This window comes from Ambystoma mexicanum, chromosome 8 (assembly GCF_040938575.1).
Source record: "Ambystoma mexicanum isolate Mex_15411 chromosome 8, UKY_AmexF1_1, whole genome shotgun sequence".
NCBI classification, from domain to species: Eukaryota; Metazoa; Chordata; class Amphibia; order Caudata; family Ambystomatidae; genus Ambystoma; species Ambystoma mexicanum.
The window spans coordinates 1,699,900,059-1,699,926,857 of NC_090929.1; the positions used below are offsets into that span (position 1 = coordinate 1,699,900,059).

A 26,799-nucleotide genomic window follows, 5' to 3' on the forward strand; every position below is an offset into this window, starting at 1 on the left:
AGTAAGAGAAGAAAACTCTAGAGGCGCAGATGGACCGACGGAAGAACAGCCATGGGAGCCGGCAAGGGGAAAAGAAACAAGAGGCAAAAAGGTGACAGGAAAAACCGCACCAGCATCTCTTGAGGAGAAAGACTCTCCGCAAACCCAGAAACACCGTGAGGGGGGGATCAACCCCAGTGAAACAACAACAACAGCGACAGCAGGAAGAAACTGCAAGGAGAAGAGACGAGAAGGAGAACAGGGAAAATCCTAGCAAAACACAGACAGAGAACACCAAGATCCAACCTAACCCCCAAAAGGAGTTAAGAGTCTTCAAACTAGAGCAAACGTCCTGTAAATCCAAATACATAGTGCTGAATAGAAAAACAGTACCGCAGATACTAAGTAGAATCCACTGTCTACAACATCTAAAGACTGATGACTTCGTATTAATAGAACCATACCATAGGGACCAAAAGGCCAAAACGTATCTACATATAAAAAGCAAGGCTGTAAAAGAGGTCACGGATGAAGCATATAAAGACCTACAGCAAGCAGGTTACACCCTGGCTGAACTAGAGCTAAACAAAACAGACCGGAACGAGCTGCCCATAAAGAAAAATTGTGAAAATAAAGTGCATTACATATCCCGCACGAGAGACTTATATAACAGAAAGAGAAAGTTTCCGATGTACCGCACAGGATATGAAAGCAGCCGCCATCAGGAGTGGGAAACGCGGGAACCAAGGAATGAGAGATACAGAGGCACAGATATTAAAGGAACTGAAGATCGTAAGGAAAAGCACACAGAGAAGGGGGCACAGTCACGTGACAGAAGGGAGCGCCGGAGAGAAGAATCACCCAGTAAGCCACAGACAACCCGAACAAAGTGCCAGATCGAGAGGGCAGAAAAGAAAAAGATCGAGAATCAACGAGGGGAGAGACGCAAGTAAACAGAACACCAAAAGGGCCATTGAACTGGCTAAAAGCAACGTTAAACCCACACACCGAGAAATAGCAATCACCAGGAGGTGGGACAAAAGATACACAGCCTCCAACAAATAAGGAAGAAGCCAGGAAAGGGACCGTAAAGCGAGATTTTCTTTCCATGGCCTCCTGGAACACGAGGGGCCACCGGCACCTGACAAACCCGGAGAATCAGGATCTAGGGGCATTCGATAACCTATGCCTGCAGGAGCATTGGCTAACCGAGAAACCGGCCCTAGACGGCTTTGATATCACATTCTCGCCAGCATCAAAGGGCCTGTTTGGACGACCATCCTCAGGGCTATTGATAGCCATAAAGTCGGGAGTCGGAATATCCTGAGTAAAAACCATAGTCGAATCATACGGGGTACTGGCAATCCTTGCGACATGGGCGCAGGAAGAACCTGGAGGAAAGGGAATGGAAAAAGCGAAAATCGCACTAATAACAGCATATTGGAACCCAGAAAGAACCACGACAGCAGATTTTTGCAATTTAGTAGCAAAAACAATTGATGACATCATGGTGGATCACCCTACGGCGCATATAATAATCTGCAGAGATCTAAACGCAAATTGCAGGACAGATAAGGTAATAACACAATCTAAGAAGCTGAAATCCCCAGCAGAAGAAAGAGGAAATTCATGATTGAGGCTTATGAAAGCGAGAAATCTTCATAATGTCGCTGCACTGAAATCATGGATGGTAAAGAATCACACATGGGAAAGAGGCGTATCCAAAGCCGATATTGACTACTTCTTTGTCTCTCACAGTCTAGTAGCAAGTATTCAAGACTACTCAGTGGCCAAAACGAAAGAAAGCGACCATAATCTTGTGGCTATAGAATGGCAAGCAAGACGGCCGGATCCCGAGAGATACAGCAACGCCATTGAAGCGAACAGCCAACAAACCCGCATTCGGCCTACTGCAACTAACATCGAATGCATAACTGAAAAGTACAAAATGAAGGCCGCCCTATGAGGAGAAAAGAACAAAACTCCGGACTATGTTCCTTTCTTATTGCAGTACAGGACGAAATCGCAGGGTAAAAACCAAAAGCAAAAGCCAAATAAACATATATATGACAAAGAGGTCGTAGAAAGGAAGAGAACCCTGAGAAAACTCAAGAGACAAACCATAAAAGAGAACTCGCCAACAGCATAGAACGCATTGAAACAAGAAAGTGCAAAATATAAAAACTGGATACGTGGTCATAGGCACGCGATGTACCAGAAAGACACAGAGGAAATGCTGCGTGCTTTAAACACAAAAAAACCTGGAGACTTCTGGGCGCTCATTAACAAATCTGACAAGAAGGTGGAAAACCAAATCGTAAACGCGGTGAGTGAAGTGGCCTGGATGAACTTCTTTGAAAATCTGGTTCAAGGCACAACCTTCATATCCTCCAAGAAGCAGGAACTCAGGTCAAACTGCTTGGATCGACATTACATCAAAGGTCGACATAGAAAACGTCATAAGGAATTTAAAGAAATCCAGGACCCCGGGGCCAGATGGATTAAGTAACATCGACTTAAAACAAAACCCGGAGATCTGGGCAGTCCTTATCAGTACCATCTTCGAACAGTGTAGACTGACAAGAACGCTCCCGCCGTCTTGGGTAAACGCGGTGGTGGTGCCAATCTTCAAACGAGGGAATCGAGAAGAACCGAGTAATTATAGACCGATTGCACTACTCGATATAATAGGCAACATTTTTTCCACCCTCCTTCTGACCCATTTTCATAGCTGGGCCAGTTCATCACCGGCAAATGACCCGTTTCAAATGGGGTTCCTAAAGAAGGGAAGCACTACAGTAAACATCCTTATCCTAAATTTGATAAAAGCGAAGGTCAAGCAAGGAGCGCCGACTGTGTTCATGGCTTTTGTGGATCTGTCTCAGGCGTTCGACAGAGTGGACAGACGGAGACTGTGGAACAAATTGGAAAAATGGAACTGCCCTAGGGAAATACTGGACCCGGTGAAGGCGTTATATACCAACACTAAGCTAAGAGTGCGCCTAAACAATCAAGGCCTGCTGTCGCAAGAGATACCGGTGGAACAAGGAGTAAAACAAGGGTGCCCTCTAGCCCCGGCCTTGTTTATTGCTTTTCTAGGGGATCTTAAAGACTCGGACGAAGCAGTAAGAGCATTTCCTCCAAAGCTGGGTAAGACCAATATACCGCATCTACTATATGCAGACGATCTAATATTGTTAGATCAAACCCAAATCAGCTTACAACGACAACTCGCCAATTTGGCTCAATATACGGAACAAAACAACCTCAAAATAAACAAAGCAAAAACAAACATATTTATATTTGGAAAAAAGGCTAAGAAAACATCTGCAGGCTACAAGTGGGCATTGGACAATGTAGAAATCGAAGTGGTCCAAAGCTTCAAATACTTAGGAGTCCACATCGATAACTCGGCAAAAGAAGTTACAACGCAGAAGATCCTGTGGGAAAAAACAAAATATCTTGCGGTCCAAATGAAAATGCTAGACCGAAAATATGGCAAGTTCTCCTTGACCCCGGCGATTGAGTTCTATAAAGGGAAGGTGGTGCCAACCTTGACATATGGCATGGGAGCGACCCTGAGCATTCCTAAAAACATATGGCGGAAACTCGAGAGTTACATCTGGAAAACGGTACTGGGTCTGCCAAACGCAACCGCAATGGAGGAATTAAATGCAATGCAACTCTGGAGAAGCACTCTCATCAAGGACAGCTTGCCTATTTACAAGATAGTGGCCGACGAAATAGCAAACCATAGCCTTGCTATTCTAAACAATTGGACAAACAACCTGAGAGAAAAGCTCAATGATTTAGCCTGCAATGAAGAGGACCTTATAAATAACCCTACAAGAGTGAAGTCAAAATTGGAAGACCAAGACTGGATAGAAACGTTGGAAAAAGTGCAGAAGAACAAACTGCCTAAAGATCTGCCTCCTAACTTCAATAAGTTAAAAGAACCAATGAGATATTGCAGCAAACTTCCAAATAAGCAACTAAGAAAAATGTTCATGAGGGCACGTTTCAATCTCCTACCAACCCGGGAAATCCAGGCGATTAGAAGACAAACGAACGAGAAGACCTGCCGACTCTGCAAACAAATAAATGAGATTGAATCGATTAAACATCTGCTGTTATATTGCCCAGAGTTAAGCAAAACAAGAGCCACATACCTGACTACCCTATCTACAGATCTTTCTAGAACACTAGAAGATGCAGACACAACATGGTGGAATAGGCTGATGTCAGGGGAGAAAATTAAATGGACAATAGAGACCGTGAAAATTTTGGAATGTGCATTAGAAGCAATTGCCTCTAAAGTCCCGACGCTGACCGACGACGAGGCCCCCGACCTGGAAGCAACCCTTTAACATGGATGAGGAGGAAACCAGGCGGGAATCGTCCCCGGTTTGGTTTTCAACTGTGGGACTGTTGCACTTTTCTCTTTTCCTTTGTCGCTTTTCGTGTGGCTCTTGTTATTTGACCAACATCACCTTTTTGTAAAAATTGTTAATGCAATTATATAGGAATAAAAAGAAAAAAAGAAAAAGAAAAAAAAAAAAACACACACACACACCTTATCCCCATTCTTCCATGTGCATTTACCAAGTATGTCACCAATCACTCGGCCATTTAGCATAAAACAATCCCAATCATACCAAGTTTCAACCCATGCATTGCCCTTTGATGTCACAGAATTGGTTTACATTTCAGATGTACAATTTACCTAATCAGTTTTCATGATTTCATAATTACAACACCTAGAATTAAAATGTCCACCAATTATAATCAATTCATGTGCCCCAGAAGCTTCAGTACAACCGATGACCCCCACAACCGATTCAGCAATATTGTCAGTTCTTTGTAGGCTTGGGGGCGGGGGGGGTCATACACATTTATAATTACAGCAGACAGGAAAACTCACAGCCAACATAGATGAATGTTCTTCATTATATTTAATTCTAGTGGCTTTTATACTATTTATTACACCAATAATGAGGCCCCATGTGAGCCCCCCCAGGGCCTTTCTTGGCCATAGCTTGGAATCTACCTATATGAAGCTCTGAAAGCAACCAACACTCCTGTAACAGAAATACATCATTTCAAAGCCACAGGTTTAACTAGCCTTCTATGTCGAACAAATGTGAGAATCTGCACGCGTTCCAAAAAATTATTGTCCAAGTTCAGTTCTTTAACTGAGCCCTAGGTTTATTATTCTGGATCAGCCAGTTCAAAACTCCCATTATATTCTCCTGCAAGGCATTAGGGCAACTATTACTCACCACCATATTACTAGCGGTCTTCAACAATTCCCATATGTTTCCTGTTGCCTGGGATTGGGGAGCAATAGGAATCACGGATTCCGCTGCCACATCCAGCTTGTACCCAACATCAAGAAATCTGCTCTTATGTAGCTTGACCATATTGGCAGTCTCTATCGCGGAATAGTGAACTCCACTGCCACATCCAGCTCGTACACAAGATCAAGAAACCTGCTCTTATGTAGCCTCACCAGATTGGCAGTCTCTATCGTGGAACAGTGAACTCTACTAAATTGGTACTTGGCATTTCTAATCGGCTCAAAATATTTAAAGTCCCGAGTATCCAATTTCCTTAATGGGAGAATCTTATGCGTCAGTTTCAGAAAAGTCTGATTGGTTAATGCGTGGCTTACACTTGGTTACATCTTGATAGCTCTGCCTAATTGTGAACGCAGGGTCCTTGTTACTTGCCACCACATCAGCACTTATCTTTACTTACTACACAGCGAGATCTAGTTGGCAAAGACTTGCCAGAATTAACAAGGATTATGGGCTCCATAGGTATTTCCAACGCTATCAGGCTCTTCACTAGTGTTGCATAACACATTTTTCTCTGGCTCCTCTCAAGTTCTGTCAATTAACAACCAGCTTATCAGCTTGCCTTTAGATCTTGCACTCTTTTCTTCTTTCTATTAGTCTTAGAGATCAACATGTTACCACTGACTTTTTCCAGTGCATTAGCTTTCTTCTGAACAACCCTGACTTCTTGCACCTGCAGGCTAGTAGACAGTTTTCGATTATGGCGTTTCATTTGTCTGCGTTTTCCTTATTAGATGAATAGTGGTTGTCTCATTAATAACGTCTGTTCAATAATGTACGGGAAGAAAGGTCGTTTAGGCCCCACTCCCCACCATTCCCGTCCCAACATGCACACTATGCTCGTCCCATGGCTGGCCATGCGTCTCTGGCCAAAGGTGCTGGACAGCCTCGGGACGACACATACAGGTGCAACACCTACAAGAGGGCTGATTACTGACACCATTGTGTATGAACACTGACTTCATTTTGTATCAGTTCTAGTAGGGATCACAGGAGCTACACCCCCTTCCTTCTCCCCTCTGGTGTCTCTGCGACTGTCCTGTTCTCACTGAAAGCTGGGCGCGAAAGGCTACAAACAGAACACTGTATCTCTCGCAGGCTTCCTTACATCACTGCCCTATGAATGAGCAGGCCAGGGCCTGGTCCTGGAAAAAAGGCATCCATCTCCACAAACCTGCCTCTCTACTCGCAGACCCCACTTGGAGGACACACTACTGACACAACCTCTAACCTCACCTCTTATTTGATGTAAGAGAAGCCTCCCCCACAACGATGTGTCACCCGGATTCACCCCTATCACTAATCCCTCGTGTGACCATATATCCTTCTTTGTATTAAAATATAATAAAGTAGCCTTCATGAAGTTTAAACGAACGCTTGATAAATACGTTAGCTGATTGATTGTAGTAGATAAGAGATCTGGGCCCAGGCGCCACTGCCCCACGGTTTAGGCCAATTGCTATCAACATAATATATGCATAGGTAATGATGTAAATTACGTGGCCCCAAGGACGGTAACAATCAAAAAATGTATCTTGCTATAAAGTGGACATTGCCAGGGACGTGTAATTTTTTTTACATTTTTTTATTTTTTATTATTTTATTCAAACCAAACAATACAAACAAACCCAACACGCAGTGCAGTTTACAACAATTCCATTAGACACCATTTGTATTTACATTTTGCCACTGCTCCCCAAGTCCCACCCTCCATTATGAGCCTATTTGTACTTCGCATTCAGTATCTGCTACATGTGGCCGGGTCTCACTATCCTCGGATTCCGTTGGGTCTGATATAGATCTGAACAGTTCCGCTATTAATAATTTCCACGCCATCAGGGTACCCACTTCTTCCTCCCCACTCATGTTGCTCGCCTCCTGCCATACTACCGTTTCGGCCTCCGCCCATTTCTGTAACTCCTTCCACCATACCGCCACCCGTGGCTTTTGGCACTTCTTCCATCCCATGGCAATCCTCTGTTTTGCTAGCACGTATGCCAAGTCTTTCAGTTTCTCAACATGTTTAAGTTTCCGTGGTCTGGAGAACCCTCCCAGCAAGCAAGCCCAGACCATATCTATGACGAGCGTGACCCCCTTTGTCGCTAATTTTTGGGGCACTTCACCCCAGAAACATTTGATTACTGGGCATGACCAAAACATGTGTATCATGTCAGCGTTTTCCATGTCGCACTTAGGGCATGCCTGTCGCCCAGTGTTTCGGAACTTGGATATCCTCAGAGGGGTCATGTATGCTCTATGCGTTATATACAGCTGTATTTGTTTAAGTCTGGCGTTTCTTGACACTTTCTTGTGATATCCCAGGGCGCGCTCCCACATCCCATCTCCCATTGGGGCCCCCACCTCCTCCTCCCAATCAAGTCTCAAATGTGTCAATTCCTTCCCAACCTTGGTCATCACCATCTCATACAATCTAGAAATCTCATGTCCCCCTTCCGATATGTCATATATTGCCCCCACAGTAGCATCTGGTTCCTCTGCCAACACTGTTTCAGGCCACGTTTTCCAAATTTTCTGGACCATCCTATGGTATGTAACATATTGGCCAGTATGTAATCCCACCTCCTCCCCAAGTTCTTCAAAATCTCTAATGGTCCCCTCTTGCTAGATGTCCCCTAACGTTACCAGCCCCACCGATTCCCAGTAGGTTCTGATAATCACCCTCAGCTGCTTGTCCCCTCCTGCTAAAGCGACCAGCAGTACTTGCGGGGAGCACGGGAATGGGTCCTCCATCATACGATATGCTCGACGCCACATTTTCCACCCCAGCATCATCATCCAAGGGCGCTCCTTCATATCTGACTCAGGCAACTATATCATTTCCCTTAAGTAAAATGGGGTACAAACCCGCCCAAACAACCTATGTTCAGTGGTCGCTTCGTCGGAGAGCCAATTGGCCACATATTGTAGTTGACTCGCTACATAGTAGACCTCAAAATTGGGCAGTTTAATGCCCCCCTTTTCGTAGAAGTTCTGCAGCTTCCGTAGCGCTACTCTATTCCGGGTACCATGCCATAGGAAGTCCCTGCACACACTATTCAGTTTAGCGAAAAACTTCTTGGGTATCATATGTGGGATATTACTAAAATAATGCAAAAGCCTAGGTAGGACCACCATCTTAAGCATTGCCCCCCGTCCCATCATAGCTAGGGGCAACTACTCCTAAAACTTCATGCATTTCCGGATTTTCTCAATAGCTACCTCGGTGCTGTGCTTATGTTCCTCTTCTGCCGTGTGATACACATCTATGCCAAGGTAACGGAAAGAACTAATCACCCATGGTATCTGTAACACCGGCAACCTTTCCTCCGGGGTCCCCTTATAGCTACCTAGCGGGAATATACTAGATTTTTGAGGATTTACCGCTATGCGGGACAACCCCGCGTACTTCTCCATCACTTCAAGGATATATTGAAGATTTTCTTCCGGGTATTTCAAGTATAGTAATAAATCATCCGCATATAGGGATATTAGATGCCGCTCCCCCCCCAACCTCAATACCTATCGTATCGTATTGTTGCCTGAGGTATATCGCTCCAGGGTTAGAATGTAAAGCATCGGGGACCAGGGGCACCCCTGCCTGGTGCCTCTACTAAGCTGCCATCTCTCGGATATCACTGATCCCGTTCGAACTCTGGCTAGTGGCTCGCTGTATAGCATTTTCGCCCAGCTGATATAGCCCGGCCCTACTCCATAACCTCCCAGGGCCGCCAGCAGCCATGGCCACTTAACAGAGTCAAAAGCTTTTACTGCGTCTAGGGATACAATCGCCATTTCGCCTTCATTCCTATCCGCCCATTCGATCACCCGGTGGAGTCGCCTATGATTGTGGGTTATATTCCTATTCAGGACATAGCCCGTTTGGTCTGGGTGGATTAATTTGCTAAATACTCTTTGCAATCTGTTTGCCAGGACAGCCATCAGTATCTTGCTGTCCTGGTTCATCATCGACAAAGGCCTGTAGGAGCTACAGCTATACCCCGGTTTGTTGGGTTTAGGGAGCGGTATTTTAATCGCTTCTCTGAGTGACTCCGGCAACCTTCCCATCTCAAACGCTTTGTTAAGCATGTCTAGCATTGGGCGGAGCACTTCTTCTCTATATACTTTATAAAATTCGCTAGGGAACCCGTCTGCTGCTGGGGTCTTACTGGTGGGCAACTGCCTCACAACCTCCTCCAACTCCTCCAAGGTAATTGGTGCATCAAGCTCTTCTCTTTCCTCATCACTTATCTTGGGCAGTCCTATATCTTCTAGTGTTTCGGTTATCTCCTCTTGACTACCCCCTCCTTGTCCCTGTATAGCACCCTATAATAATCCGCAAATTCCTTATTGACTCCTTCTTGAGTGTCTATTACATCGCCATCTTCTCTAGTTATTGTCCTAATCGGGGTTCTAGGGGTTTCGCTCTTGTACAGCCACGCTAAAAGCCTACCCGTTTTATCTCCTCCCGTGTGCTGTCTTTCTACATACTTTTTATAATTGAGGTTACAGAGCCTTTCCCAGTGTTCCGCACACTGCTGCTGTAGTTTAAGTACTAGCTCCGTGTCCACACTGCCATTTTCTAATGTTCTTTCTAGTTCATCTTCTACTCTTTGTAGGTCAGCCAGAACCCCCCCTTGCAGGCCCTTTGACTTAGCTATGGCTGCCCCCCGCATCACCACCTTAAAAGCTCCCCATAGTGTACCCGCCGAGTCAACACTACCAGTATTCGTTTCAAAATAGTTAATGATCTCATCTCTTATGTCCTCTCGAAAGACCGGATCTTTGAGTGCCTCCACTCGGAGGCGCCATGTCGGGATCCGCGCCCTCGGGGGGCAATATTGCCACCCGAGAACCAGGGGCGAGTGATCTGAGAGGACCCTCGCCTTATATTCTATTTGAGTGCTCTCTGCCATCACATCCGGCGTGGCAAAGACATAATCCAATCTCGTGTGTAGCTGCTGCGGGGCTGAGTAATGCGAATATTGCCTACCATTGGGATGTTTTGTTCTCCATACATCTACCAAGCTGAAATCATCTAGTAACACCTGCAATGCTTTGGCCGCTGGGGTGGGCCTGTCAATCCTGCTATCAGATATGTCCACCTTGGGGTTCATTACACAATTGAAATCCCCACCCCAAATAACCGCGTTTCCCACACTCATACTAAGGTTGGTGCACAGAGTCCTGAAGTATGCCGCCGTGTTATGGTTGGGGGTGTACGTATTTACGATGCATACCTCTTTATTCTCCACCAGCCCTCTCAATAGATCCATCCTCCCGTCAGTTTCCGCCATTTCCTGCAGTAGCTGAAACGGGACGTGCGGCGCAACCCAGACAAGCACTCCCCTAGCGTAAGCAGAGTATGACGAACCCACCACAATCCCTTTCCATTTTTTCCCAACTAGCTCCAGCTTCTCCCGCGTCAGATGCGTCTCCTGTAACAATGCAACATCTATCTTTTGCCTTTTCAAATACAGCATGACCTTATTCCTCTTCATATAACTGGTAAGTCCCCTGACATTCCACGTCACTATCCTGAGATCTCACATATCTCGCTCTGATATCTTCCTTCCCCATTTCCAACCGAACCCTCCCGGTCATGCTATGCAGATACAACCCTTCAACTCTTCCATGTAGGCTCATGTTTAAACTTAAACTCCCCAAAACTATGCACACCCCAAACTTCCCACCCCCGCCCCCCCCCACCCAACCCTTCCCCAACAATGCCCCGTCCAACTGTTGCCCAGCTCCATCCCTGGATCTCAGGCACCCCCACATCTAGCCCTGTCCAGCACAAGCTTATGCTCAGGGCTCAGTAGGGTGAAGTCGCCCTAATGGCCACTTAACTATTAGTATTTCAGGGGTGGGTTGCTTCCATCCTATTTCTCCTATTTCCAAATTTATTACGCATTGTGTTAACCCTATGCAGCTTCCAATTACATTTGACCCACTATATTCCAGTCCATGCCGAGCACAAGGCCCGAATGCTATCCAGTGTTCAACCAGTCTCGCTTCCTGGTATAATCCGGTACCCCCCCCACTTACCACCCCAATGTCCGTGGCACCAGTTTTTCAGTCGTCCTGTTCCTGCCGGTCACGGTCCACTTGTTGTTCCGGGCAGCCTTGCAGATCCAGCCACGTTACCACCTCCTCAGGAGTGTCAAAAAAAAGCGCTCTGCTCTTATGTAGCACCTTCAGCTTTGCCGGGTACAGGAGCATGCACTTGATGCCTGCTGCTCGCAGCCTCCTCTTGACGGCCACGTAGCTGTATCTCAGTCTCTGCACCAGCATCATGTAATCCGGGTACGCTGTAATGTTGGCGGATGCTTTCTGTATTGTTCCGCCTTCACGAAAATATTCCAGGATCTTCTCCCTATCTCTATAATTCAAGATCCTCGCAATGATAGGTCTCGGCGGAGCCCCAGGTCGTGGTTTCCTCCTTAAGGCGCGGTGCGCCCGCTCCACCGTGAATCCCTGCGAAAGCTTGTCTGCTCCTATTTCTTGTAGGATCATGTTTTCCACGTAGTTTCGAAGGTCTTGGCCCTCCTCCCCCTCCGGCAGGCCGACCACCCGTATGTTATTTCTCCTCGCTCTTCCTTCCGCTTCTTCGACCCGATTTTCAAGGTTGGCAACCTGCTGTTTGAGCACATGAACTTCCCTTGCATTATTTGTGCTGACATCAGTATTGATCTTTACGGCACTCTCCAGCCCACTTGTTCTCTCCGCCAGCCCCCTGACATCTTGCTGTAACAGGGTAAGTTCAGTCCTTACCGCATCAATTTTGCTCTCCAGGGCTGTCCGTAAGTCCGCCATTGCCGCGCCCCACTTAGTGCTCAGCTCCGATATAGCCTCCAGGATCTGGTGCTTATCTCCTTCTGGGGCTTCTTCAGCAGTAGTCGCGGCCGCGCTCCGCTCCGATGTTGTAGGGGTCCTCTGCGTTTTTGCAAAGACCTCCATTGTGGGTTGTTTGGTCTTGGTTCTCAGACTTTTCATCGACATGATGCAACCTTGCCCACGTGTCTGGCTCCGGCCCGGTGCTGTTTAGTTGTTGTTGGAGTCGTTGGGGTCTCTGTATATCGACCTACACCAATTGTTGCACATGAAATTGTTATTCGGGTGGATTGTAACTTCCCGCATCACAATTTCCTCTCAGTGTCCGTGCCTGTTATCAGCAGGGTGCTGTCGTCTGCATCTCTGATGCTTCTTTCTGGTCTCTGCGCCTATCAGAGGCTGGTGGTACATACAGGGTGTATATACCCACTTGCTGCGTCTGCGGGCCGCAATGGTTGATCTAAGCAGCATATGCGTCCCAATCCTTACGAGGCCGCTTCACGGTCCACCAGTGTAATCCTTTGTTCAGGATCGGTCGCCATTTTGTTTCGGGCGGTACAGGTCTCGGCGTCACTTGTTTTGTCCGTATTTGCTCTTCCACTCCTTGGTGCGGCTTCGGGATGTATTCCCTGCGTGCCCGTCGATTCCAACCTATTGTGGGTACGCTGTCATTCCTTTTGTCCGTTCCGTGTATACATCGTCCCGGTTCAGTGGGAGCGCCGAGGACGTGCCGCCTATCTCATGGCCAGGTCGCCCAACGCTGTATACGTCCTCTCGTCAGCCCGGGCTATTCGTGAGTTTCTCTCAGGTAGTCGGCCGCTCACTGTTCCATCAGCTGCTGCACGCCCGCAGCCCATTCACTACCCGCCTGGCACCCGATTTCAAGTGCCGCCAAGGGTCTCTTTGTGTTGGCGCGCCGCCATCTTAGTATCAATTGCACCGCTCCCGGATCAGGACACAAAGTAGCCTAACTCCCTCTGCTATGTCCACTTTCTCCCGCCGATACGCTCATCTGCTGCCTGAGGTATTCACGCAGATACAGTATCTTTTTTCTGCTGGAATCAGCCGTCAACACATGCGTTTTGCTTCGGATCAATAAGTCGGATCACGGAGCTCCAAGGAATCGCAGCCTACTCCAAGGCTGCTTGGCCACGCCCCCGGGACGTGTAATGTTAGGCATGTAAAAGTACAACTCCAGTTTGAACCAAACCCCTCACAGGTCGTATGTAGAAATGGCACTTGCGAAGCTCACTCAAGACACATTATGTGCATTTCCAATTCCATTGTCTTGTCCAGGCCCCCTCCCCCCGCTGCAGCGCCGCGCAATATGAGCACTGATGACTCCCACCTTTTTTCCCTCCTGAGCCTGTGCTGCCTAAAGTCACGTCCCACAGATGTCTCGATGTTACAAATGTATCCTTTCATCTTCCCACTGAGTCCGTGCTCCCATGCCCCCTTAAAGAACCGACCCCCACACCTTTCCTCTGGTCAATGATTTGGAGTGCTAATAAAAGTGTATATGTGAAATATATGGTTATCTCCCTAAATGCCAAAGAATCATTTATTGTATAATGTGAAGTGATGTGTAGATTAGAAAGCGTTAGCACCAGCCGCTTCACCCAGAACCGACATGACCTTCACCTCCCACCGAGCAGCCCCGCTGATGCACGTGATGTCTGACGTCCCACCAAGCCACCATCCAATCGCATGAAACCGGCCCTTAAAGATCTATATTGGGCCTGCTACCCAACCAATAAAATTGTAACTTTTGTACTTGTATGTATTTTGTCATCAGTGACGCTGTAACCCTTTAAAATGTATTGACAGTATATTGTTTGGCAGAGCGCTCTTGCAGTATGCAGAGTCCTCTGAGTGCCCCGTTTGATTTTGATAAACTTTATCTCTTACATCTCTTAAGTTCACCCACACTTGGTCTTGGTCTCATTCCCTCCTGGGGTGTGTCTGTTATTGACTCTCATTGGGGAGTTTATATTGTTTTTGGGGATTGCTCACTTTCGTTATGCACTGGCCTTATTTCCTCTGGCCGTGTAGCCTGACTTAGTAGATTTCCCTGCTGACATTCCGAGCGGACTGCTTGAAATTCAACGGTTTTAATAAGGGCATCTAGCTCTTTATCTCCATCCTCATTTACTCTAAGGCCTGAGGCACGCCTGATTTCCTCCAATAGTTTCCAATTTAAACGCAACAATACTTTCATTTCAAACTGGAGTACCGACAGTTGGACTTGCACTTCGCCGTAAGCTGTCACTGTGTCCGGAGCCATGTTTAATGAGCAGGGCTCCTCACTCATGCATGCAATGGGTTGTCATATGCCACATCTCGCCTTTGCTGGGGACCTGTTCTTAGAGCGATACTGGAAGGGAGTCGAGCCATCCGTCTTTTGGCTTCCTGGATGTGTAGAGCGGAGTAATAGAGTACACGAACCAGCGCTGGGGTGCCCATGTTGGAAACACTCTGCTGCACTCTAGGATTGGTTGTCTGCACCACAAAATGCCCCACGCCCCCCGGTTTTACGTGGTGCAAGGACAGACAGCACACTGTGCCATACAGGGAGGAGACACTGCAGTAAGATGGAAGGACGTTGGATGTCAGGCCCCGCCGGAGGAATCACATGATGATGGTCAATGGAGGTTTCAGGATATTGGCTGGCCACAGAAGCAACAACAACAAGGATGTAGAGGACAGATGGCCAGTAAATGAGCAGGAAGGAGGCAGCAACCAGATGGGAAGAACCAAGCAGTGAGGCTGGAAGGGTCAGAGGTCAGAATGGAATGGAAGGAGAGAGAACCGCAGGAGCCAAGCAACATGGACCAATAAGTAATGTGTTAAGATGCATCAGGTGTTCATTGTGGATGGCTTAAATCCGAAAAAGATGTACCTGCTACAATGGCTTCAGGCAAAAGGCCCTACCATTGGAGCACCGTAGTTAAACTTCAACTAAGGTAACTATGTTATTTTATTATTAGTGATTTTGTGCACATCTTATCGTGTGATGTCACTTCCCCCTGCCCAACCCAGACTGTCATCCTGAAAGCAGTTCCGAAAGGTTGACAGCTATGGAAATGCACAATGAAATGGCAGCTTAAAAAAACAAACACTCACCACATTCTAACCACACATCATTACCAACAGAAATGTGCATTTTGTTCTTCAATCCTTTCATATGTATGCAGTGCTTTAAGTATAAGCCCTTAGGCCACGCCGCCAACAAGAGCCACCCCACCCAGCACTTTTATTCAAGCCGTAGTTAAACAAATGCTTGCGAGGGTCGTTGACCCTTCCAGGTAACCCTATAACCTCACCGCTCCTTGAATGCAATGGGCTGCCTGCTGCGAGATGTCTCTTTATTCTGAAACAGAAGGAGGGCTGGATTGAGTAAAGAGCTAACACAGGGGCGCAACGAAACCTACATTTCAGGGTGTGTTGGGGAGGGGGGGGATTACTGATGATGGGAGGGGCCACTGCAGAAACTGTGCAGGGCAAACTTAGAGGTTCCGCCCCTTCTGTTCACTCGCGCCCCCATTCACTGTACACTCGCTCATTCACACACACACACACACCCAGTCCCCCATTCATCATGCACTTCTTCACACATTACTTAATACATGTATAAACTCCTTGCAAACATACATAAATGAGCTAACATGCAACATTGCTTCCCTCACCTCTCTGCTTAACAAAAAGCAAGTGCGCACCTCAACCCCTTACACTCAGATGCGAAAGAGCACATACATTATATGTTGGCTCGCATCCGTGGGGGAGAGGGCTGGCTGATGTGTGCATTTGATTTTTGTTAGGCAGAGAGGTGTGAAAAGGCTTTCCTGAAACTAGCAGCTTTAGAGTTTAGCTGAATGTGTGCAAATACATTTTTGTGCACAAACACAGTAAAAATTGAATGCTACAAGTTTCAGGAAAGGCTTCCTTCACCTCTCCACTTTACACAAAAAGTGCACAATAGCTCCCTCCAGGGGAGCAACTAGGCTACAATTTCAGGGAGACAAACCCTTCAAATGTTGGAAGAGGCACCAAGTTAACAGACTGTGTGGGAGGGAAAAACGTACTTGTGTGGGGGCATCTAACTTCTTTACGTATTCTAATGAGACTAAGCTAGTGCAGTATCAATGTTACAAGCAGTTAATATTCTCCTTTACACCTGCAACCAAGGGCTGCTGTAAGAATGCGCTTTCTCCTGTCCCCCAATCCCAATTCCAATCATTCCCCTGGCATGCAAGTACTAATCCCACATCACGATTTCAATTGCCTAAAAAAGGTATACATATGAATGCAAGTGCTAAATAAATGCTATAATTGCAGGGCCTTTGTTTATTTTATTTTGAAGCTTATATAGCGCGCCAAGCCCGGAAGCATCTGGGTGCTTTCTTACAGCAAAGATATATGTAGTATTGTACTGTAATGTTTACACACGTCTGTCATGACGTGTAAGGCACGAGAAGTATACAAGCGAGTGCTCCATGGTATGCAGACACACGCTTGTAAAGAGAAACATAGCGAGCGTTTGAATAATTCGTAGTCAACGTCTGTCAGTTGGCAGAGCTCGATGTATACCCTATCTTTCCCCTATTATAATACGTGCGTCGTGCCATCATTTACACTTCAAGTGGCGACGAGGATCAAGCTCTGCCACCTACTTTGATGAAATTTTGCACCTTCGTTCGTTGCTGTGGCCGTTTTATCTGTGGGCGCCGGGCCGCTCCGTTTATATAATGTAGCAGCGGCTGCAACGTTGATCGTCTGGCTGTGGCCCGAACGTAGCAGCGGCTGCTTGTGGGGCCAATCTGCAAGCTGATAAGCCAATCTGCGAGCTGCTCTATCTCACAAGTAAATCCCGGCCACATTGTCTTGCTGTAATTTCTTCCGGACATTAAACACGCCCCTCACCAACTCGCTTATCACTGCAAATCCTGTTTACCACTGTACACAGTGTAGAGGGGCACTCGCTCTTGAAATTACTGCCCTGTGCCTTATAGACCGGCAGTCTCTCATTGCACTGCAAGTATACTGTTGACACACGTGCATGGACAATACATGAATGTTGCGCAAGTCCAGAATGTCAAGTTTAAGCTTATAAAGAATCACAAAACATTGTTCACTGCTGATCCGCAGTTTGGTTTATACACAGCAAGCATGATGAGAGACTTCTGGGAAGCACAGATGTGAAATACATTGTCTCTTCATACCTCCTACGATACAACAATTACTACAATAGAGTGCTACTTAGACTTTCTGTGTTCCTGGTGCTTAATATTACCGCATTATCAGCTGTGTGGCGTTGACAGGACCAGCAATCAGAGAAATTACCTCTCAATTGCAAATATTAACTCAGCATCAACCTAATCATCATGTCTTTTAGCGGTGTCCCACCTCCCATGTTCTTTCTATCAGATGTGGGGGAACCTGCTATTCCATGGAAGAGATGGATTAAAGCTTTTGAGCACTACTCAGGTGTGATATGCGGTCAGAATTGTAGTGTGGAAAAAAAGAAATCACTTTTGTTACACTGCCTGGGTCCAGCTGGCCAAGAAAAGTTTGAGGACTTGCCTGAACTGTCTCCTGAAGAAAGTGCGGATTTAAATGAATATGAATGTTCCAAAAAAAAGATGAGCAAACACTATGAAAAGAAAGTGAGCACTATCCTTGAACGCTACAAGTTTGGTAAGAGAGTTCTGGAGGAAGGTGAAAGTGTTGATAAATACATAACCGCTTTGAGGAAATTAGCCAGAGCCTGTAATTTGAATGCACAAGTGGATGAAAGACTTTGTGACCAGTTCATGTTGGAGTGCAGGAGCAGTAAGGTGAGAGAAAAGTTGTGGGCTGAGGATGATCCATCCCTTGACACAGTTTTGAGGATAGCCAAAGAAGTTGAACATACGGAAAAATGTGTTCGCGAATTAGAGGACAGAATGCAGTCTACTGAAATCAAACACGATAATCTGAAGAGCAGTGTTCCCGTCAATGCTAATAAAGGTAGTGAATCAGTAGCCCAAGTGACAGATATGACGAGCAGAAGAAGCAAGTCAGAGAAGACTCGCAGATCAATGTGGATCGAGGACAAGAAAAACAAAGGAGTATCCAAGACATATGCGAGGAGGAGTCCACGCAAACAGAGGAATAGTCCAAGGAGGAGGAATACTGGCAGGTGTTTCAGGTGTGACAGTACAGGTCATTGGGCAGATAACCCCGAGTGCCCAGCTTTGAAGATTATATGTAGTAAATGTAAGGGCAAGGGCCATTACGCCAGATGTTGTAAAGCACAGAATACCTCTATGAATTGGATTGGTGATGATAACCACAGTGATGGTGATGAAGATGAATGTGTATTTGTTATATCTGATGAGGAACATGAAGAAGAAATGGAGAGTCCGAAGGCTACCGTATGTGTTGACAGAGTAAATATGCACATGATGATTGATTCCGGTGCCAAATACACTCTTATACCGCAGGATAGGTGGGACAAGAAAAAACATGAATACTTGCATGAACCGGACATTAAGCCCAGAGCCTATGGTGGCGTTAAAATAGACGTTATTGGCTGGTTTTTGGGTGCACTCAAGTTTAATGATAGGAAGGCGAACGGAAAGATCTACATTACGAGAGCTGGGAGAATTCCTTTGTTAAGTTGGACCCACCAAAGTAAACTCAAGGTTAAATTAGATGCCAGTGCCGATGAAACTGTTGAACATTGAAAATGAAGCAATAAGTAAATGCACCGGAATGAAGAGCACAAAGAATACTGATGAGGTGATGAAAGGTGTCTTCAAAGATGAGATAGGCTGTCTGCGAGGTTTCTCACATAAAATCAAGATGAAGCCCGGATACATTCCTGTGGCACAAAAATTACGTAATGTTCCTCTTTCTATGAGAGAAGAAGTGAAAAAGGAGTTGAAGAACCTAGAGGAACAGGGTGTTATAGAGAGTATTGATGCCAGTGAATGGGTGTCTCCTTTAGTTGTACTGAGGAAGAAATCTGGGAAGCTAAGGAGATGTGTCGACATGAGGGAACTAAATAAATGTGTGATACCAGATAGGCACCCGCTCCCTAACATCCAGGAAGTAGTCTCTACTATTGGTCCATCTAAACACTTCTCCACTTTCGATTTAACCTCAGCATATCACCAGGTGAAGCTGCATAAAGAATCTAGGTGTATGACAGCATTTATCACGCCAGATGGATTATATCAATATAAAAGGCTACCTTTTGGTCTCACATCTGCTGCATCTGTCTTTCAAAAGATTATGCATAAATTATTTGAAGGTGACCATGGCGTCATCTGTTTCCAAGATTACATTTTAGTTCATGCTGTTGACCACAGAACACATGATGATAGTCTACGACATGTATGCAGGAAGCTATGTGATGCTGGCATGACTTTAAGTAAAGGAAAATGTAAGATTAATTGTAGGGAAATCGAATATTTGGGACATACCATATCATCTGAAGGTGTACGACCAAAGAAACAACTACTATATGCTATTGAAAATATGCCAAGACGCAAATCTAAAGAAGAATTGCGTACTTTTATTGGCATGGCCGAGTACTACTCAAAATTCATGCGTGATTTTGCTATGCACACCATTCCACTTTGCGAACTTTTGAAAGAAAAAACATTTGCATGGAACACAGAGTGTGAAGAAGAATTTATGTGGATAAAACATGAACTGAACAAAGCACCATCTTTGAGGAACTTCAGAAGTGGTGAGAAAAACGGTTATCACAACGGATGCCAGCAATGTGTGTCTGGGAGCAGTTGTCACACAGGAGATTGGTGGCAAGGAGAGACTGATTGCATTTGCATCTAGGTTGTTGAAAGGGGCGGAATAATCATATGCAGCTATTGAAAAGGAGACATTAGCCATCAAATGGGCTGCTGAGAAATTTTTGAACTTTATTTGGGGTGCGGAAGTGGAATTCCGTACGGACCACAAACCACTGATCCATGTCATAATGAATAAAGGATTGGATAATGTCTCTAATCGTATAAAAAGATGGATCATACTCCTGCAAGAATATAATTGTGTGGTGAGATATGTACCGGGCACAAGAAATCGTGCTGCTGACTGCCTTTCAAGACTTAATAATGTCTCTGAGATAGATGATGATGAGGAGATGAAGTCTGAAGTTGCGCTCAACATTGAAGGATTGTCTATTTCGGAGAAGGAATGGGAAGAGGCAGAAGAGTTGGACACAACGTTTCTAGAATTGAGGCAGATCAGTCTAAGTGGAAACTCTATAATGAAGACCAACTATGAAGAAAACGGACTTTCAGAATATTGGAAAGTTGCCAATGAGCTCAAAGTGGAGAATAACAGGATTATGAGGAACGACAGAATTATTCCACCCACGAGTCTACGCAAGGGAATTATCGAATTGGGACATGAAGGCCACCACGGCATAGTGAAGACGAAGCAAAGAATACGTGACGATTTCTGGTGGCCAGGGTATGATCTACAGATCGAGAGAGTCATACGAGACTGTATCCTTTGCAAAGAGAGTGATAGGGGATGTATGAGTGAGAAATATCCTATGGTAGTCACAGATATTCCAGGTAACACTTGGGAAGATCTTGGTATGGATATATTGGGTCCGATTTACAGTGGAGGTGAGCAAAAATATTGCCTAGTAATCGTTGATCTTTTGACTAGGTGGGTAGAGGTCATGATCAAACCATGCATGACTGCCAAAATGGTGGTTGAATTTTTAACGGAGGTTTGTGGAAGGGAAGGTTTACCCAAAAGCATATTAGCGGACAATGGAGTTCAGTTCCGTTCAAGGGAGATGAAAAGATTTTGTGTAGAAAATTCCATTACGCATAAAAGGAGTGCCATATATTACCCGCTGACAAATGGGATGGTTGAGCGCTTCAACAGGGTACTTAAGGATGCTGTGCGATGGGCTTGGGCCAATGGAGTGAAGTGGGAAGAAGCAGTTAGGCAGAAGATGAATGCTCACCGCTTCACAACACATTGCACAACAGGTCTATCACCATTTGAAATGAGTAGAGGTCGGAAAGCCAACACTAAGTGGCGGAGGCAGTGGCGGATAAGGCGTGCGGGTGGTTGGTGGAAAGGGAGAGTGTGCATTCATTGATTGTCCAGGCTTTGTGCGAAGAGGTGTGATTTGAGTTGCCTGCGGAAAATCCAGATGGAATCTTGTGCTCCGAGTGTGAACGGCAGAGCGTTCCACAGTTTGCTGACAATCGTGGGGAAGCTGCCATCACCTGCATTTTGGAGCTTGAACCTGAGATAGCGAGGCAGTGTTGGCAGGCTGCTCTGGTCAGTCTAGCCCATTGTGTCAGGGGGATTTTGTCCGACAAGTAGGCTGGGACCATCCTGTGAAGGCATTTATGAGTTAAGGTGAGTGATTTGAAAACGATACGTTCATGCACTGGCAGCCTGTGATGCTGGTGTCTTGTTGCAGAAATGTGTGCTAATCTGGGGATGTTCTAAGCGGCTCTAAGAGCATTGTTTTGGAGGACCTGTAGCTTATTGATAATCTGGATCTTGGTGCCAGCATATAAAGCGTTGCAATAGTCGAGGCCGGTAAGGACTAATATTCTGGCTAGCGTCAGACAGCTGTCTGGTGTGAGGAATTTACTGCAGGTGCTGTTGAGTTTGCAAGTGTATGTGGTGGCTGATGTAGTGGCATTAACTGGTTTATTGATGGCGAGTGAGGAATCTAGGTAAAAACCAAGTGTTTTCACTTCATTAGTCACTTTGATGGTGTTGCCTTCAATGTTGAAGGAGCTGAATGCCTTACTAAGTTTAGCAAGTCTGTGTTGAGAGCTAATGAGGAGCAGCTCAGTCTTGTCATCGTTTATGCATAGTCCATGATGCGTCATCCAGGCTTCAATGGTGAGGTATATGGCATTGAGAGTTGCTGTGTCGGTGTCATGGTCGTCAGATATTGGGAAGAGGATCTGGGTGTCATCGGCGTAGTTAGTGTAACAGAGAAGCCCAGGCGCTGTTTAATGTCAGAGTCCTGTTCTGTGCGGCCACAGGTATGTAGGTCAGCCCAGTCGAGTCAACAAAGACCAAAACTTCAGGGGGCCGAGGGTGTGGGGGGGCGGATGGGCTAGAGCCCGATCAGCTCAATGGTGTTGCCAGTGCTTTAAGTGGGGTAAGAAATTGAGGGGGGGCCCTCGTTTGGGGGCGTGGCTTTCATTGTGGGCGTGGCCTAAAAGTGCACAAATCATAGTAAGGTGCGCAAACAAATATATAAATGTATGTGAGCATTTATATGTTTGTATGCGTACTACTATGGTGTGTGTACTTTTCAAGCCATATTTTATAAACATAGCAATGTTACATATTTCTATGTTTATAAAAGGTGGTTTGAAAAGTGCACAAACCATAGTAAGTTATGCACACTTGTGTGCTTACCTTACTATGGTTTGTGTACGTTTCAAGCCACCTTTTATAAACATAGATATTTGTAACATGTTTCTATGTTTCTAAAAGATGGCTTGACACGTAAAGAATTCAAGGCATGACGGACAAAACAAACCGCAAGGTGGCTTTGTCCATCGACAAAGCTTTATAAAAGATGCCTTGAATTGTGCACGTTTCAAGCCGTCTTTTATAAACATAGAAATGTTTCTACCTTTATAAAAGATGGCTTGAAACGTACACAGTTCAAGGCATCTTTTATAAAGCTTTGCCGACGGAGAAAGGCACCTCGGGCTCTGTGATCTATCTGCTATCACTGAGCCCGAGGTGTCTTTCACCCTCTGCGAACCCGCGGGCTCCATGATTTAATCTGCATATTAGATCACGGAGCCCGCGGGGGTCAGTGACCTGGGGAGGGAAAACAAAGGGACAGTAACTTCCTCTGATGACCCTGATGAGGGGTCATCAGAGGGAGTTACACTAACTGACAGAAGTGCCGCCAGCCTCAGCGTCGCTGTGGCTGGCTGGCACTTCTGTCAGCTTGGCCAACATAATGACGGGCGCATCTCCCGTCGCGGCTGCGGCCGCGGCGGGATAATGCATCCCGCAATGTTGTGTGGGACGGGGGGCCCCGGCTGGGCCCCGGCTCAGCCCCACTTTCTGGAGACTGCCGGGGCCCGGCCCCGGCAGGCCCCGGCCCACTTAAAGCACTGGGTGTTGCGCCACTGGGCTAACACACAGTGGAAGCCTTTTGACCAAGCATGGTTAATAGGCTTCCTGCTGCAGGTTAGCGCTTTATTCCGAAACAAAAGGGAGAGAGAGGATGGCCAACCCAGCCCTCCTCCTGTTTCTGAATACAGAGACATCACGCAGCAGGTTTAGCCGAAGTGCTTCTCGGTTACAATGCTGACTTCAGATGTCAGCATTTCGAAATTAGTAAAAAAAAGTGATGCCTTCCTTTTTTCTAATCCAAAATGCTGGCACCTGCAGGCAGCCGGGTAACCGTGCAGCGCTCAGCTATGAGAGGTCAGCATGGCTGGGTCTAGTCGGGGTGAGCCCCGGCAGGGCCCCGGCTCCGGAGCCTATCTCAGAGACTGCCAGGGCTTGGCCGAGCCTAGCCATGGCCCACTTAAATCTTTGTGTGTACAAACAGATCCCGGGAAGTGGCCTGGTGTGCTTTAAATTGCCCCCTTTGCTGCTAACTTGACACTAGTTTCTAGTAGCTCGTGTGTGTGGAACTTCAGAATTGTGAAGTTTAACTAGCCGGTCTAGTGGACCTCTCATCTCACCCACATGTGGAGGGTGTCACCCACCTCAGACACATGTTCATCCTCCCAACACGCCACTTGCTCTCCATAGACTTCAACAGAGTCTTAGTTCATAGCTGTCAAAATGCTTCCTTCCCATTGACTTCAATGGGGCCAGCAGAAACAGCCATCACTCCACTGGTGCTCCCTGGGGAATCTCAAGCTTTCCACTCACCCCTCTCTGGCCTCCTCCTCCTGGGTACCCCTCTGCACGTGCACGACGGAGCTCAGTCCTGCCCCGCAGACCCACGGGGGGCCGCAGCGCACCGACACCCGGTCCGGCATCACAAGGCTCGGCCGTGGTCGGAAGGAAGCCCGGAACCAATTGCCGAGGAACGCATTTCTCAACGGAAGAAAAATGCCATGAACATTCACCCGGAAGAGCGCCCGTGGGATTGGAATAGAGGTGACACTTCCTCCCACTGAATTCTCTTGAGTTCTGCGCCATTTTGGAGCGGCCAAAGTAAAGGCGAGTGACTACGAGAAAAAAATACCCCAAAAATAAAAGTTAGGAGTAATCCATGTCAATAATTATACTTCAATCTTTGTTATGCTGTATTTTGTTCTTGTACTGTTTTACCACTGCAGAAAGGGCGGCCTCACGAGGCCCCGCCGCTACTTTTTGCGGCACGCCGATTGGCTGTCCACGGCGGGCGGGCTCGCTGGTTGGCTGGTTGACGTTAATGTCACGCCTCTTTTAGGCGGGCACGAGCGCAGGGACAGAGCCGGCATTCAGCACGGATTGGATGAGAGTGGCGCGGGGGCGGGGCCTGAGGCACGCTTTAGTGTTGTGCTCTTGCTGCACGTGCTGGGGGCGGGGTTTCAGGCGGAGCGGCAGAGTGCGCGGGTGAGTGTCCCCGGAGGCGGGGCGGCAGGAGTGCACCGGTGAGTGTCCGCGGGCTGACGGGCATTGCTCTCACTGGGACAGCCTTTTGAAGGGGAGCAGCGCGATTGTTCCGAGAGAGGGCGTCAGGTAGTGCTCTGTGCACGCGGAAAGGGCCCCCTTTTTAGACGTTTAGAATACATTTAGCAAATGAGGGACACAGAGGGGCCAATGAGGCCAGTGCTTGAAACACACACGTGCAGGCACCCACCAGCACAGGCTTGCTGTGGAGAAGTGCTGGGCACGCCATTAAAAGCATTGGCTCCCTGCTGAGAAGTGCAGCTACCATGCCTTCCAAACAAAAGAAGGGCTGGAAGGCAGATGCTAGTCAACCCTTTCAAATGAAAGGAGCCTGGGGGGGTGGGGGGTAACTGCCCCATGTTGCCAAGTTAGCAGTCTTGTAACACAGCAAAAAATTCATTTCTCTATTTTCCTTATGGGGCTTAAAATGTGTGCTTTGCAGTGCTCGCATTACAAGCTGCGGTTTCAATTCCCACCAGATATACAGGAGTTGTTATTGTGTCATTGCCTTCTCACAACTGTCAGCCCCTTGCTGACAAAGATGGACTTAGAGCTCTTCAGTGGGCATTTAGTCTTTAAGCTCCCTGCTGGCGGGCCATCTTGTTATGATTGGTGGCTGTTAGCCTTATTTCTTGTTGCCATTGTAATATATGCACCCCCAGGGGTGCCCTGGATGGCTTTTGCTCTAAACGGGGCCCCCAGCCACTATGTTGAAATGGGTCCCTACACATCTTTAGCTGGGTCTGAGTGGAAGTGAGGTGCATACAGAGAAGGAACTAACTCCCAACATATATTTAATGTACAATGGAATGTATATCAGAAACAGGGAAAAGGTGCAGGGCTGATGAAGGCAAGGGACACAATAACTAGATATGAACGAGGGATCTAAGGGCATTGGTTGAGGACAGTTAGGGGACTGGGCCAATAGGGACACATTTTGGAAAATATGGGGCTCATTCTGGTGCTGGATTTGAACCTAGCAGAAAGTGCCCAACCGCCTGGCTTTACAATCCAGATTCTCCTTTTCTTCCCCTTTTTTTTTTTTTTTGTTATAATTTTTGTAAATTTTTTTTTTAGTCAGCATATGACTTTTCGCAGTACAAAGCTTAAAAAAACATAACATTCAATTAAACACATTCATCATGCATAATTAAAAATAATTCTCATTTACAATTCAGTATAAAAATAAAAGACGAGGAAAAAAGTAATGAAAGTCAAAACAATGTCTCAGCCAAGGGAAGACCGATACATTTTCATTAAACCTTGAGTAATGGCTCAAGTTCCTCCACGAATCTAAGACGCTCTAATGATAAAAATGACTATTTTCCTGATGACCTTCGATTCCAAAATTCATCTGTATTCAATCATTCAATTTTGTGAACAAAATGTGAGAAGTGGTCAATCCTTTGCTTGTTAAGCTGGTCACATGATATTAAGAGCTGCTTTACATTCTGGTGGCACGTATATTACAAAGATTACAATCACTATCCTTCAATGGGTCCTTATTCCTGATGGTCAAATGGGCTCTTGTAGCATATAGGTTTAGACAAAACCTTAATAGATCCACCCTCCATCTGGGATTTGGGTACTTTCTCAGATACGGCAACAAGTAACCCATAGGTTTCTATTTTACTGGGATACCCTCAAAGCATTTCTTGTCTATGAATGACACCCTCGTTGTTATCCAATAAATTTGACTCTTGGACTTTTTTTTTAGCTTCAATAGGTTATCCATTTGTTCTATTTCAGAAGAATTACATTTTATTATTGTCTAGGGCTTCACGTTTCAGTTCCCGTAGGCTGGTGTTGGTATTTCTTATCAGCCCAATATTCTCATACAGACACTTTTTCACCGGAGTTATGATTGACGTATACAGTGCAATCCTTCTCCAATCTACATAGAATCTTAAGGACTGCAAACCCAACTCATACCTTGCCCTAGCCATAGGCAGAGATCAAGTTAAGTTAATGACCTGTTTCCAAATTAAACCCTTTA

The 26,799-nt window shown here is 46.3% G+C and overlaps 1 protein-coding gene across 1 annotated transcript in view; it reads right to left on the bottom strand.

Moving 5' to 3' along the window:
- C8H10orf88 (chromosome 8 C10orf88 homolog) overlaps positions 1-24,334 on the bottom strand; it is a 117,375-nt gene extending 93,041 nt beyond the window's left edge. The window contains exon 1 of the mRNA XM_069612013.1: positions 24,075-24,334. Within this exon, the coding sequence (XP_069468114.1) occupies positions 24,075-24,184 (110 nt within the window). The 5' untranslated portion in view covers positions 24,185-24,334. The remainder of the gene's footprint in view (positions 1-24,074) is intronic.
- Between the last annotated feature and the right edge of the window lie 2,465 nt (positions 24,335-26,799).